The sequence below is a fragment of the Ambystoma mexicanum genome, chromosome 14, assembly GCF_040938575.1.
Source record: "Ambystoma mexicanum isolate Mex_15411 chromosome 14, UKY_AmexF1_1, whole genome shotgun sequence".
NCBI classification, from domain to species: domain Eukaryota; kingdom Metazoa; phylum Chordata; class Amphibia; order Caudata; family Ambystomatidae; genus Ambystoma; species Ambystoma mexicanum.
In genome coordinates, this window is record NC_090940.1 from 545,756,476 (window position 1) to 545,771,051 (window position 14,576).

Below are 14,576 nucleotides of genomic sequence, written 5' to 3' on the forward strand. Positions count from 1 at the left end.
CTTGGAACGGACTATGCACCATGGTACACATAAATGTACCATCCTTAGTGGTACAACAGAAAGATGTGAACTTGGCGAACTTCCCTAAAATGGATGAAGGGAATAAAAGGAGGAAAAGATCTGTGACGATTGAAGGAGGAAAAGAAAATAACGGCACAAATATATTGTCAAGAGTAAAAAGACAAGGAAAGCCACTGACGGGAAACTACCTATGGGGAAGATCAGTGACATTCCACCAGGCCACAGACTGTTTAGCAGAGCGGCAATGTTCTTCTAATCAATAATACATCCAGGAATGCAGGCGTATGCAAATGTAAAATGGCTCCAAATAACAAGATGGGTGCTAATGATGACAATAAACTCCACTGTCAATGGATTTAATGAAATAAAAGAAGAATTGAGGGCAGTACGAATGGTAGCACTACAGAATAGATATGTGCTGGATCTCCTTACTGCAATGGAAGGAGGAGTTTGTGCAAACATTGGAAAATCATGTTGCACATTCATCCCTGCTAATGACGCAGATAACGGCACTCTCACCGAGGCAGTATCACAACTTGCCAAGAGGCACGCCAAGATGGAAGAAGCAGCTAAGGGAGAGAAGAAAGATGGCAGCTAGTTTTCTTACTTGTGGTCATGGATGCCATCATGGTTGTCAGATGGCCTTAAAATAATAGCTGGGTGCATAATATTGGGAATGGCTGCCCTTTTAGGATTAAGGTTGTGGAGAGCCCGAACAGCACGGACGACTGATGAAATGATGGAAATGATCAGCATGCACGCCTTAATGCCAGCAGAAGACGACAGACACACAGATATAATAAAGGAAGGGGATAGATTGCGGAAGCAAATATTAGAAAATGATTCGCACCCGCCGTCTGTGAAGGTAGAAAACCCAAGGAACCCGAAGAGCTATGTTGGGAAGTGGGTCTACTGCAAACCCGGTGGTGGATGTGTGTATATGTACTGGTCATTTGAAGATCATGTGAACCAGTATGGACACTTAGGAGGGATAACAAAGGTATAGAGACCACGCGGAGACAAGAAAGTGGATAATTTTGTGGTCGACAAGCCGAACAGAGGGGGGGGGGACTGAAGTTGGAAAATGGGAAAACACCCTTCCCCCCATTCTCATCCAGACCCTGGCCTAGAGGATCACGGCCCAAGCACCCCCCGCGAGAGGAGTTTGACCCGCTCACCTCCTTACCAGACGACAAGGTACCATGTGTTCGTGGCCCACATGCACGAGGAGCATGCCCACTACCATGCCCTGACCAAGCCGACGCCTGCGACATGGACCAGACCGACTAAAACAACCACAAAACAACATCATTAGAGATGCCATGACGACATAGCCAACAGACAAGAACACCCGTGCAACCATGCACCCTGGTCACTCACACACCAACCCACACGAAGAACCTACTCAGTGCCATGACGTAGCGGACTGACACACTCGCGAAAATGCATTGTTGTTATTTTTCACATAGGCCTCCTACAGCACCGCAGAAACGCAAGATGAATGAAGAGCTTGTGTATACGCTTGCAGACGCTTCATGATACCCTACCCCCATAGAAATGCCATCATATGTATATATCTCTACTACTACTTGTGACACTGTTGCCCTGCGGCACCCATGTTAGTAATTATACATCGCCTCCCAGAAAAACTAGGCCAGAGTAGGCCGCAAGCAAGAGCCCTCAGGCCGGAGCCTCTAAGACGAAAAGCCTTCTCGAGACGAAAAAGCAATGCGCTGACCATGCAGAACGAGTCTCAGCAAGAGCCCACCGCCAAGGCCACAATGTTGCAACCCACGTGCCGAGCTCTCAGTGCCAAGGTTACACCTGCCGCAGCCAAGTACCCCTCTGGGCCGAAAAACAAATTAAATGCTCATAATTCTGCTCCAGCTACGGTCTCTACACACGTGACGAAGCCAAACTAACAAGATGCCAAGCTCACGAAACAGAAAGTCGCCAGGGTCCCACGTCTGGGATGCAGGCTGCAACAACGAAGCGACAAGTTGGACACCTACACCGATGGGAAGGCGTGATCACCAGCCACTAGCAAAGACCTGTCCATTTTCCACCACTAACACATAGTTGCACAATGTTGCCAACACCAGGTACCTCGCAGGCTGGGAACAGCGATGGTCCCAGGCTTGGGGGCTCACGAGGGAACCAATCAGAGTACGAGGGGCTCCTCACTGACGCCATTTCGGTTAGCCAATCACCAAGGGTCCCCGTGTAACCAATTTATTGTAACAAGTGTTAAGGACAACCCAAGTGTGCCACCTGACCTGTCCTTATCCACTAACATTCCTCCATATAAGCCTCTATACTAACCCTACCACTCGGGGAACTAACCCAAAGTGGCGATAGGTTTTGTGACGGTTTTTCCCAGGTGACGCGAGCAGCGCGCCATACTACGGTAAAAAGGGCCTGCGAGCCCCACTAAGAACGAGAGAGTCTCCCCGGATGCATACGGGCGGAGAACGATCCCTGCCGTTACTATAATAAACAGCAGTAATTACTTTGCTCTTGCGTGTGCCTCACACTCCTTTTTGGGACATGGGAGGAGTTGGGGCCTCCCCAGCCCCGGAGGTCCGCGGACAGCTCTGCCGGCCCCCGGGAGAGCACCCCGACACTGGACAATTTGTTCCTTCTCCCCATAGGGGAGCCACCCCCTTTGAGGCTAAGGAGGTGAACTCGCTACACAAGACCCTCCCCTGGGGTTCTGGGTAAGTGGGACCTCACTGTGAGCGACTCCCCTCTTGAGGACAAGGACTCTCATTCCATGAAGGAGTTACTGGTCCAAAGAACCCTTTCTGCATATATTGGGATGGAAAAGACTTTGGCATCTACTGTTATATTTCAAAACAACAAAGGCCCTTCTTCTACACTACCGGCTTCAGTTAATGCTGAACCACATCTGAAGTAATACCATGATCAAAGAAGACGGACTCACTCCGATTTGCTGTAATGACGTATCAAAAGAGCAGCGCGGGCTGCCAATGGAGCAAAAACAAATACAGGGGAAGGAGAATCTTTGCTACACAGAGGCAAGTGTCAGTGGAAACGCCATCCTGAAGGGGTGGAGCGGCACAGAGCCAGCAGAGGTGTGCAGGCAGAAAGACCAGCTAGCTGGAGGCCAGGCGGGCTACCTGACAGAGAAAGTGGCTCTGATCAGGACAAGAACAGTCTTGCCTGGTGGCGCGACCACTGGCAAACAGAGATGGGCTGGACACCCGACAACTGACGCCGAGACCAGAAAGAAGAGCAGAGCCCGAATCCCTGTTCTCTACGAGATAAGTGTTTTTTTGCAGAAGAGACGAGAACCCAGACTGATGCAAATGCTCCCAGAGTAAGGACGCCAGTGAGCTTTACGAACCCTGAATATCAAGAGGGCTGAAGTCAACAACTGTACAAGGGCCTGCGGGCAGAAGCCCAGACCGTGGCCTAACAGGCTGAGAAAGGTATGAAAATTGCACATCACGGCTGGAACCATCACCACAAGTAAAAGAAAGTACGAAAAGCTAATGTGCATATGGCCCCCACTAACTTGAATGAAAAAACACAAATGTTGCATGCCAAGGTTGGAATAGACAACCAAGCTATTAAAGATGGACAGATATACGTCAGTTAGGTAAATATTTGGGGTAGTACCCTTAGGGTTCACTACAACATCCTTGGCCTCTTGGCAATAGGGACGCAACCTTTGGTATAAGTCTGAACTACACAGGTTCGTAGTGTGGCTGAGCAGCCAGGCTTATCTCAAGAGGGGTCAATGTGAGCAGTAATGTAGTTACAGGGAGATTCACAGTGACAAGTATTCAAACCAACACTGATACTCAATGTTTCTTGATAAAACAATTATCAATTTATTTACCAGTCATTTAAAGAAGCCTTCTTCAAAAGGAACAATATAAAGCAACACTCAAATACACTTCAAAAATCCACACTCTTAGGTTTCTTAGATTCAGTAACTTCCCATTGGGGATGACCCATAGATAATTCCTACACCCTCAGGTGACAAATAGCTAGGAAACATGTAGTCATTAATAGAGAACTGTTACATCTACAGTAGGCAGAGAGTGTGTACAAAGAAAGATTAAACTGAATAAACAAGAGACCTCAAATATTTCTTAAAGCAGGCAAATACCTTTGGAACCCCAATGCAGAGTAAGTTAACCCCTTCCTGGAAGGATAGGCGCAACACAAAACAGAGGAGAGAATAGTATTTCAGTGAAACAGGCTAAGCCAATGTCAAAGGCCAAAAGTCAGTATACTGAAGGCACTTCTTGAAGGTGAGTAAAAGTCTTTGCACAATGTTTTTAAAGTCTTTGATGAAGAAAGAAGAATCAAATGTAGGGCCACAAGCCGGGAGACTTGTGAAGTAGAAGAGCAAGCAAATCAACAGTAAGAGGTAAGTTCCCTCAGACTTTACAGTACCTTTGGTTTGAAGAAAGGATGCAGCTGATGACCTCTGTTCCTGTGCAGCTCTGCAAATCCTGTTGTTCCTGGCCCTCAGTCATGGAGACAAGAGGGAGGACTTCTGGGGACTCCTGCACCACAACGTGACGGTCACCGAACGCAACCGGCAAACTTCAAATAAGTGGCACTTTTGTGTTTCAGCTTCTCACGGCTACCGCAACTAGCAACAACGTCATTCCTGGCTGTCAAAAAGGGCCTTCCTTGCTTCTGGGGTCCCGGACTCTGCTGAGGCGGCTCAGGCTCGGTCAGTCCTGCTTCCTGGGAGTCCGGATGATCTTTCCTGGAGTTCTTGGCCAGCTTAAAAGCAACGCACACAAACGGGCGTTCCTCTCCTTGGCTATACTGATTTACAGCAGCAAAAAGTGGAAATTTCAACCAGCTCCGAGATGGATGTCCAGGTGGTTTACTTTGGAGTTGATTGGTCCCACCAACTCGAGGGGAGAAGTCGTCTTTGCAGAGCTTCTCTGTCGAGGCAAACTTGGAGCTTCAGCACCACAGCAGGGCTTCACCGGGCAAACCAACAGTTGAGGAGCAGCAGCAGGGGTCTTCTTCCAGTTCTTCTTCCGATTCCTTCGTCCAGTGGTCAACTCTGCCTTCCAGCCAAAAAGCCTCGCCTTTTATGCAGGTTTCCCCCATTCATTCCTGCCTAGCTGTCAATCACCGAGCAGGGTGGCTGTCCTTGCCAGACAGTCAGCCAGCCAATCATCACAGAGTACATTCAGGTCTCTAAGGAGACTAAGCACAGGGTGTTTCGGGCACCCCCCCTCACTTCCTGCCCCCACTAGACACCCTGGAGCCAGAGGCGGGTTTCACTCGTGAAGCCCGCCAAAGACAAAATGAACAAAGGGACCAAACCTGGTTTAGCGCGCAGAGTAAATCTCAAGAAGGACCAAAACAACAAGAAATGGCGAAAAAAGAAGACCAGAGCTATTTTGACAAAAATGGCACTCATTGGTGCTTGACGGCAGCTGCGAACGCAGCCCGCGGTAAAAACACGACACAGTAGTAAAAAGTAACCGCTGCCACCAGCCATTAATTGTGTAAAGGGTAACATAAAAAATGTTACATGAGAAGTTAGACAAAGGGGCTACTTAGTAATCCCTCCAGCACCCTATTGTAAGATAGTGTGTGCTGGGTCTAGAAAGTTATAATGTACAGCAAAGTCAAGTTCACTTTACTGCTTTGGGAAACAGTAGTTAATCCCAGAGTTAGGTATTGAAACCTTGGGAAATCTAAAAGACTTCCCTGCGTCACTGCACTAAAGGTGCTGTGTGACACAACGCAAAAAGATGCCTATGGAGTTTGCCATACTCCAGAAACCAAAAGAAAGTCAAAATCACAGGAAAAATGCATGAGAGAATGGGAAAAAGGTCTCACTCTCTCCAGGTTAGAAATTAAAAAGTCCTAGAGTCCAGCAAAAGTGCTGCGGGTCTCTAAGGTAGAGAGGAATTAGCACATTTCTGAGAATTCTCCCTAACCACGTCCTAAGGGGGAAGAAGGTGAAAAAAGGATGAATGCTTTCCAACAAGGCTTGCCAAGTGTGTGAGGCTACAGGAATCTGTCAAAAAACTGAGCAATGCTATTTTGGGAATCCTTTATCTTGTATATCCATTACTAGGTTTAACTTGTTGTAATGCCTCCTTGAAAACTAATATGTGATACCGCTGTATGATCTATGGTGTACCACACCGTTCACTCATCTAAGACAGGTTCACGGCAGCAGCGACCCCCGCTGCAACTGCAATGCCGCGTTTGGTTTGTTGTGATCACTCGATGCGCCCCAGTTCAGTTGGGCGTATTGGTGAGCGTTGCCCTGTTGGGGTTGGCACACAAGCACTTGGTCTTCGGGTGGGTTGTTGGACACTGCTGTGTTGTGGGGGGCAGTGAGGGAGGTGGACGGTACAGTTGTGGGATGTTATAACAAAAATGGCAAGGTAGTGGTGGCTCTGGGCGCAAATCAGCGTGCCATTGCATTGATAGCCAACACAGGTTCAACAGATAACATTACACGCTGCTGGAATCCCCCCTGAAAACCAGAGAATGGCTATTAGGTTAATGTCCTGGAACATCAGAGGGCTCAGCAACTTCACAAAGGCCCGCAGGATCACTTCTTACGCCCAGAGGCACGGGGTCAAAATACTCCTCTTGCAAGAAACCCATGCCCTTGCACACCTCTCGTCCTCTCTTGCTCCGACATGGGGTCCCAACAAATATTACACGGTTTATTCCTCTCAGTCCAGGGGTGTCCTCACCTTAATTCACAAGTCTGTGGAGTTTTCTCTTCGTACCAGTCACATAGATCAAGAGAGAAGGTACGTTATCCTCCATTGTCTACTTGCCAACACAGAATGCCTTGTGATTAACACGTATGCCCCAAGCATTAATACACCAGATTTCTTTGATCACATCAACGACATGCTCCAAAGATATGTAGGGATCCCGATTATTTGGGGGGGGACATGAATCTAATACTAGACCCCGAGCTGGACAGATCGGGAGCCGCTCCCAGGGTGATGTCCAGAGCCGCCCGCCGCCTCCACGCCCACATGGTCCCTGCTGGTCTGGTTGACGCCTAGAGAGCGCTCCACCCGCTGACTAAAGAGTTTACATTCTACTCTTCGGTGCACGACAGCCATTCCAGGATTGACCTCTTCCTTCTTTCAGCTGGACTCATTGGCAAAACCCTTGACTCGCAGATACTGCCGCGCACCCTCTCTGACCATTCCCCGATCACATTGGACATAGCTCTGCACCCTCCTCTCCCCTATCGCTCCAACTGGCGATTTAAGTCGGCGGCATTACACGACATTGTCTTTAGGGCCGACATCCTTGCAGATATCACCTCGTTTTTTGATGATAACAAACGACATGACACAACATATGGGGTTAGATGGGAGGCATTCAAGGTCTACATAAGGGGCATGTTTATCTCCAGGGAGGCGGGGGTCCTGAAAGACATTAGGAACTCCTTGTGTCGCTCCGAGTCCAGACTCAAGGAATTGGAGCGCGAGTATGCTTCTGCCCCTTCCCACCCAAGTTAGCACAAATACAATCTGAACTAGACACATTTGAGTCCCTTGCCCTCAGCGAGATAAAATACTTTGCCCGACCCGTTGCGGCTCGACGGTATGGTGAGGGCGAGAGGCCGGGTCGCACCCTGGCCCGCCTGGCCCGGATCGAGGGAGGTAGAGCCCAAATAGACAGTATTATCGACAAGGATGGAGTCCGGCATTGGTCAGACCAACCCATTCTTGAGACCTTTGCAGATTTCTATGCAACCCTCTATGCTCAGCAGCGCGAGCACAGCCAACAAGATCTGGACATGCTTCTTGATCGCATACCTATGTCCCTTATATCCAGTGCCACTAAAGAGCAATTAGACACACCCTTCACCCTGGATGAAATCACTGCGGTCATATCGTCCCTCCCTAAGGGGAAAGCTCCCGGTCCTGATGGCCTAACCGCCGAATTCTATCAAGAGCATGTTTCCCTGCTGGCCCCACGCCTGTACGAAGTATGGGATGAGTCGCTACGCCGCGCTACCCTCCCTCAGTCCCTGTGTGAGGCTGTCATCACTGTGCTCCCCAAGCCGGGTAAGCCTCTTGATGAATGTGGCTCCTACAGACCTCTGTCTCTCATGAACACCGACACCAAAATATTCGCCAAGATTATAGCAAACAGGTTCCTCTCCATCATGAAATATTTGATACACCCGGATCAGAGTGGTTTTGTCCCCGCCCGTTCCACTGCTCTAAATATTCGGCGACTGTTTAACGTCATCTCTAGAATTGACCCCAATGCCAACGCGGTTGCTGTGACACTGGATGCCCAGAAGGCGTTCAACATGGTTTCATGGCAATACCTTTGGGCAGTGCTGGAGAAGATGGGAATCGGCCCAAACATGCTGTCCTACATCAAACTGCTATATACAAACCCTGTGGCCAAAGTCCTGGTTAACTCTCGTCTGTCAGCTTCATTCACCCTCCACAGAGGGACGCGTCAGGGATGCCCTTTCTCTCCCCTGCTGTTTGCGATGGCTATTGAGCCCATAGCGGATAGCGTACGGGATAATCACACACGCAAGGGGATACGACAACGGGATACCCCTGAGATTAGATCACTCTATGGGGATGATGTACTTTTGTACATCAGAGACCCTTCGGCCCATCTTGACCCGATTATTCGTGAAATAATCAAAATTGGTACATTCTCGGGCTTCACCATAAATTATTCCAAGTCAGAAATCTTCCCCCTCACACCCACAACTCCCCAACCTGTGTGTGAATTCCCACTCAAATGGGCTCCTGGGGGCATCAAGTACCTAGGGGTCCAGGTGTCCCTCTCGAAATCCTCCTTGCTGACCGATAACTACGAGGCTATTGCACAATATGCTGAGGCCAGAATGAAGAGGTGGTGTAACCTCCCCCTCTCACTATCAGGGAGACTTTCGCTAATCAAAATGGTCTTGGTCCCAACACTCCTTTACATATTTGCTAATGTCCCACTCTGGCCCGGGAAACAATACTTTGCTAACCTGCATGCGGGGTTTGCCCGCTTTCTATGGCATTCTGGCGCCGTGCGCAGGAAGTGGCAGCACATGACACTGCCCTATGAGAAAGGGGACTTCAATGCACCGGATATTGCCCTGTACTGGATAGCTGCACAAGCTCAGCACGCTACACACTGGTACCAACACCAGGACCCTCCCCCGCATGTTAAGCTTGAGATCCTTGCGACAGGAGAGGTAAACGTTATGTCCCTGATCCTTTCCCACTCGTACCACTCGTACGCCCCAGCGGACCCAGTGGCTGCCACCATCAGGGCGTGGAGACAGGGTTTGCTACCCCAGTCCGACAATCCCCCGTACTACAAATGGCTACCCTTGTGGTCATTCCCGGGCCTAGCCCCTACACAGGATAAGCTCCTTATGCGTCACTGACTAGACCTGGGATATCATTCTTTTGCCAATCTATTCCCTGATGGGAAATTCATAACCCCGCAGACATGGAGGCCGGGGCACTCCAAGTCCTCACTTGAGTTGCTGCAGTACTTTAGACTCAGAGCGGCAGTTCGAGACATGTGGCCTTGTTACCCGGACGAACCCCCCCGAGTCCCCCAAGATCTGTTACATTGCTAATTCTGCAGGGGGCAGGGGCATAGTATCCGCCCTGTATAAAATATTGAGGGCACGAGCTGTAGAACCTCCCCACGCGATCCGGGGTGCTTGGAGCCGGGAGTTGGGGTTAGGCATCACTGATGGTATGTGGACAAAAATGTGTGTACACACGCGCAGGGTTTCCCTCAACTCTAGATTTAGATGTGTAGAATACAAGCTACTTAATCGCCTTTACTACACTCATGTGGTCGGGAAATTTGCACGGGACCAGCCTCATCTCTGCCAGAGGTGCAGATCCACTGATGCGGACCACGCCCACATGTTCTGGTCTTGCGGGGCGTTGGTTCTGTTCTGGGAGGCAGTGCTTGGGGCCCTTTCTGAGATGGTGGGGTTCCAGATCGGCCCGGACCCCCTGGCTCTGTTGTTTGGGCTGTGGGAGGGGACCGAGGCAAGGCGTGTTGCTAAATTCCTGAATGTGGGGGCGATGGTGGCTAAAAAGTGCATTCTGCAGTGTTGGAAGCGGCGATCCCCCCCTTCACTGGAGATGTGGTTAAGGGCCCTTACCTGGACGCAAATGTGTGAAGAGGACTATATCAACACGCTGCCTGTGAAAGCTCGCACCATAAATATATGGACAGTTTTGTGGTTATCTGAACAGCAGAGCGGACTTGGAACTTCTATTTTCTCTCCCATCACCCGCGCAAACGACTGCGCAAGTTGAAGTGCAGGGGTCTTTGTTGTAAGTGTCCTGTTCCTGCTGATATTTGGTATTTCTGTTGAACCTTTTCACTGGTATCCGAGCCTTGAAATATGTACTATGAGCTGTTGATGTAATGTGTAATGTGCCTGTCTCTACTTCTTGCCAATAGAGAAAAGTTTAAAAAAAAAAAAAAACTGAGCAAGCATAAGCTTCAAGTAAAGTATTGTAATTGTGAAACGAAGACGCCTATCAGGGAATCACTGGACTGTGGGGAAGGCTCAGTGTCACGAAGGTAGGAGACAGGCAAGTGTTTTGTCAAGTAATCCTGAAGGGATTTGGGCATTTAAACTAGAAACGGACAAAAGGACGAGAAGAAACAGGTTTTCTTAAAAAAAAAAAGTGATGGTGAAACCTGTACAAAGGATAATAATAATTTCTACCAAGACACTAGACACTATCTGAAGATTGTGGAATCTATACCGTTTATTAAGGGAAATTTGAGACTGAGCATGTCCACTCCAAGTTGGACCAGGCTGAAAGCGACACCAAGGCTATTGTACAAGCCTTCCCTTTTCCCTTTTTGTTAGATGTGTTTTTTTTTTTCTAAAGTGGTAGAGCCAGTTAGTGATTAGGATTTGGACTGAAGACGACTTGTTTTCTTTGGATTTGATGTGCACCATTAGTTTTAGTTTGGCTAGGAAGGGAACTAGTCTGAGTCCTCCTTCTGGTTCACTACAGTTTACAGTAATTTCTAGGCTTTCCTTGAGAAAATCTTCTGGGACCAAGGTTTCCATGCTGCGCACCCGGGACAGATTGCTGCATACACTCAAGCATCTTAATCTTTTGCGTAATCTTGAGAGATGTCAGTAGATTTTAACATTGAGTTTCATCCTTGCTGCGATGAATTTTCAGGGACAGCCCTGCGGGCGGATTCTAAGAGGCTGACCTCATTGGTGAACATGGTTGCCGACACGCAGTCTAGCCAAACTCAATCAAGGTAATGTGAGATAAGCAGGAAGGCAGACCTCAAGAGATATGGGGGTGGTGTGCAAGTACAGTAAACTGCATGGAGGCAGTCAAGTATTACAGTCAACACAGAAGTACAAAAACATACCAATATATTAGGCCCTAAACCACTAAGAAGGCAAAACCTATTAAAAAAAAGCACATATCAGACAACACACTTATGTACAGAAATATGTACATAGTTGGTAAGCTCAAAGTTAAATTACACATTACACTAAAAGAAAGTGAAAAGAACAAACCATATATCCTGCCTTATAAATATAGGCATTCACCTAACTTTAGCAGTCCTTCACAGTAGGTAGGGTTGGTGCCTAAAGAGAGTCAACATTCCAGGTAAGCACACGAGTGGGGTAATATGAAGTCTAAATGTTTTCCCGCACAAGCTTTGGCAAAGAAAAAGGTTGGTAAAAGATGTAGTTTAAAGCATCCAGTATGACCCTTTATCAGATTTTTCGAGTGACCACACCACCGGGGTACCCAGAATCGCTGAGGGACACTTGTTTTTGGTCCCATTGATGGAGGTCCAGAGATCGAGGGTACAGAGGCTGAAGATGGAGTCAGGTTTAAGTTTGGCTATGTGGCAGGTCTAGTCTCTGATTCTGGGACGGCACTAACAGACTCACAGCTGCACAGGCCAAAAACCTCAGGTCAACAGTCATAGCTGGTTTTACGACATGAAGAGACCTCCAAAACATAGCAGAAGCAGGGCAGCAGTAAAGAAACCCCAATCAGGAGGTCAGCAGGTGAGATTTGTGGAGCCCAAAAAGATGCAGCTCAAGGAAGGCCTCTCTTCATCCAGGAGAAGCAGCAACAGGAAGAAAGATGATTTTAGGACAGAATTTGATGACCTGAAAAGTCTCAAGCACTTGGTCAGGACAGCCCCTGGTGCAGGAGAGAGGTTTTGTCTTTGGATAGGCAGCCCACAGAATTGTCCCAGGACACTACTAACATCCTAGGACAACAGGTGCCAAGTGCAGGGCACAGGATTGGTTTGTCCCACCAGTCCAAGCGTTGAAACACAGACCAAGGTCTTCTGCGGTTGCAGCAAAAGAAGCCACATCCCAGAGTGGGCTTTAGATTTAGGACTCATTCAGGTTAACAAGGTAAAGGCAAACATTTCAGAGCTCTAAGCAGGTGTGGATTGTAGGACTTTTGCCCATGCACCACCTATATCTTTGGAGCGAGATCTTGCACAACCAGTGGCTCTTAAAACTGTAATGTTTCAACAATAAAAACCCTGTGAGTGTCGTGGCTCAATCCTCAGCACTAAAGTGGCTGCCCCGAAAATACGAATTAAAGTCACAGAAAAGCAACTTCTATAGTACTCTATTACTGATTTGTGATTTATATGGCGCTACATGCTAGATTCCTCTAGCTTGTCCTCTAGCTTGTAAGTTGCTGTAACAATCGGCGTCAATTATTCCTCACTTGTGGTATGCAATTTATCAAACTATGGGGATTGTAGCAGAGTGAAGGGCTAAGTCTGCCTGGCCGAAGTGTCAAAACCAATGAGTTGAAGTATCACCCTGTTCCAAAGTCGAACAAGTTGCCTTTGAGCTATCCACAGGCTTTCTCTCTAGTTTTCTACCTAGCACTTCAGGTCACAGCCTGCTATCTTGTATTAGCCTGTCTAGCTACAGCGGCACATGGGTTATCCAGTAATTTTACTGAATAGAAAACAGAATAACATTAATAACTGAACAATAATGGAAAAAAAATATATATATATAGTGAGGTGGGGTAAGGGGTTAAAACGGGTGGGGAGGGGGTTGGGGTGAGGTCAAACGCATGGGGAAATGGGTGGTTTGGGGACCCCACAAATTAAAAAAAATTGAAAAATGTGATACTTTATCATAAAGGTTTAGTTATTATTTCAATCTCCGTTTTCTAATTCGTTAAAATCGCATAGATTCGGCTCATGGTCCTTTTTGTCGCTCCACTCTCAGCAGTGGTTCTAGTAATCTTGGGTTCTTTTCACCCAGAAGGGGTTGCTTTTTCATCATCCTCGGTAACACCTAGGTTGGTGTCCGACATCAGATTGAATTGCTGGAATAGCTCTCTTCCCTCTGGTCTTCCCCAGTTCTGTCTGCAACAGGACAGTGTCCCTAGGGCTTGCCCGCTCCATTGTGATACTTCAGCTGGGTCTCTGCACCACAATGACTACAGCCATTCCACTTTTTTCCGGGGGTCCATTCAAGATGCAGAGTTTCTGCTTCCGAGATCACATAATCAGAGCAACAGACAGACCCCCGAAAGCACCTCTGTCTATGAGATGTCTCGGCCGATTTATCACATTTTAGTGAGCATAACCAAACCAACCTTTCTTTGTGATGCTCCAAAAATCTGTTCCATTTAACAAGTCAACGACTGTTAAAAAGAAATACGGATTACAGTTGCCAGCGGACCATAGAATTGTGGCGCACTGCACGTCCTGATCAATAAAAGCAGTCCCGATTTGCAGCCAAAACTGCTTCATTATGATATTATCAACCCCATAATGTGAATTATTATACAAACGCCACCCCCATTGCTCCTACCACAGTCAGAGATCACTATTTGTAACCCAATCTGCAATAATGTGCCCTAATGTGGCTCTATATTCAGCAAACAAAAAGTAAATAACGCCATCAGTATACATGCAAAAACGAATTGAACATATGAGAAAGACAAATCTAGGATTTGCAGCCAGGAGAAAATAATTAGAGTGGTTTACCATTACCTTGCTGTAGCTGTTCTTCCAGCTCCTCGATTCGATCCTCATATTCACGCAACTCATCCCGGTGCCTGCGTGTGATTTCAGACAGCTTCTGTCGATGAGCATCCTGCAACACTGAAAACTCATGTTGATGCTCATCTATTTCATGACTTAATTTCTGTTTTAGCTCCTAGAACATCAAAATATAATTCAAACACACAAGACATTATAGATTTTAATTTTTACAGAGATTTACTCAAATTGTCAGCACTATCATTTCAAGCACAAAAAGGGTACGCTCATTTTGTACCTCAAAGGACTCATCTGCCTGGTGCATTACCAAAACCATTGTGAATGAAAACTACTAAAGGATAAGGTTTCAGGGTCACACACAAGTGCAATTTTCACACTAGTATATGCCTTCACACTCCCCACCCATCAGCACTCCAACTAGTTTCTTTAAACCAGAAATGTCCATCCCACAGTGGAAGGAACTGGACTAACTTGACAAAGCGATGAAATGTAGATTCTTAGCTGGACCCAGCCTT

At 47.5% G+C, this 14,576-nt stretch overlaps 1 protein-coding gene across 1 annotated transcript in view; it reads right to left on the bottom strand.

The window, feature by feature from the left end:
- TRIP11 (thyroid hormone receptor interactor 11) overlaps nucleotides 1–14,576 on the bottom strand; it is a 1,018,241-nt gene that overhangs the window by 749,347 nt on the left and 254,318 nt on the right. Inside the window, exon 6 of the mRNA XM_069637842.1 lies at nucleotides 14,053–14,218. Within this exon, the coding sequence (XP_069493943.1) occupies nucleotides 14,053–14,218 (166 nt within the window). The remainder of the gene's footprint in view (nucleotides 1–14,052; nucleotides 14,219–14,576) is intronic.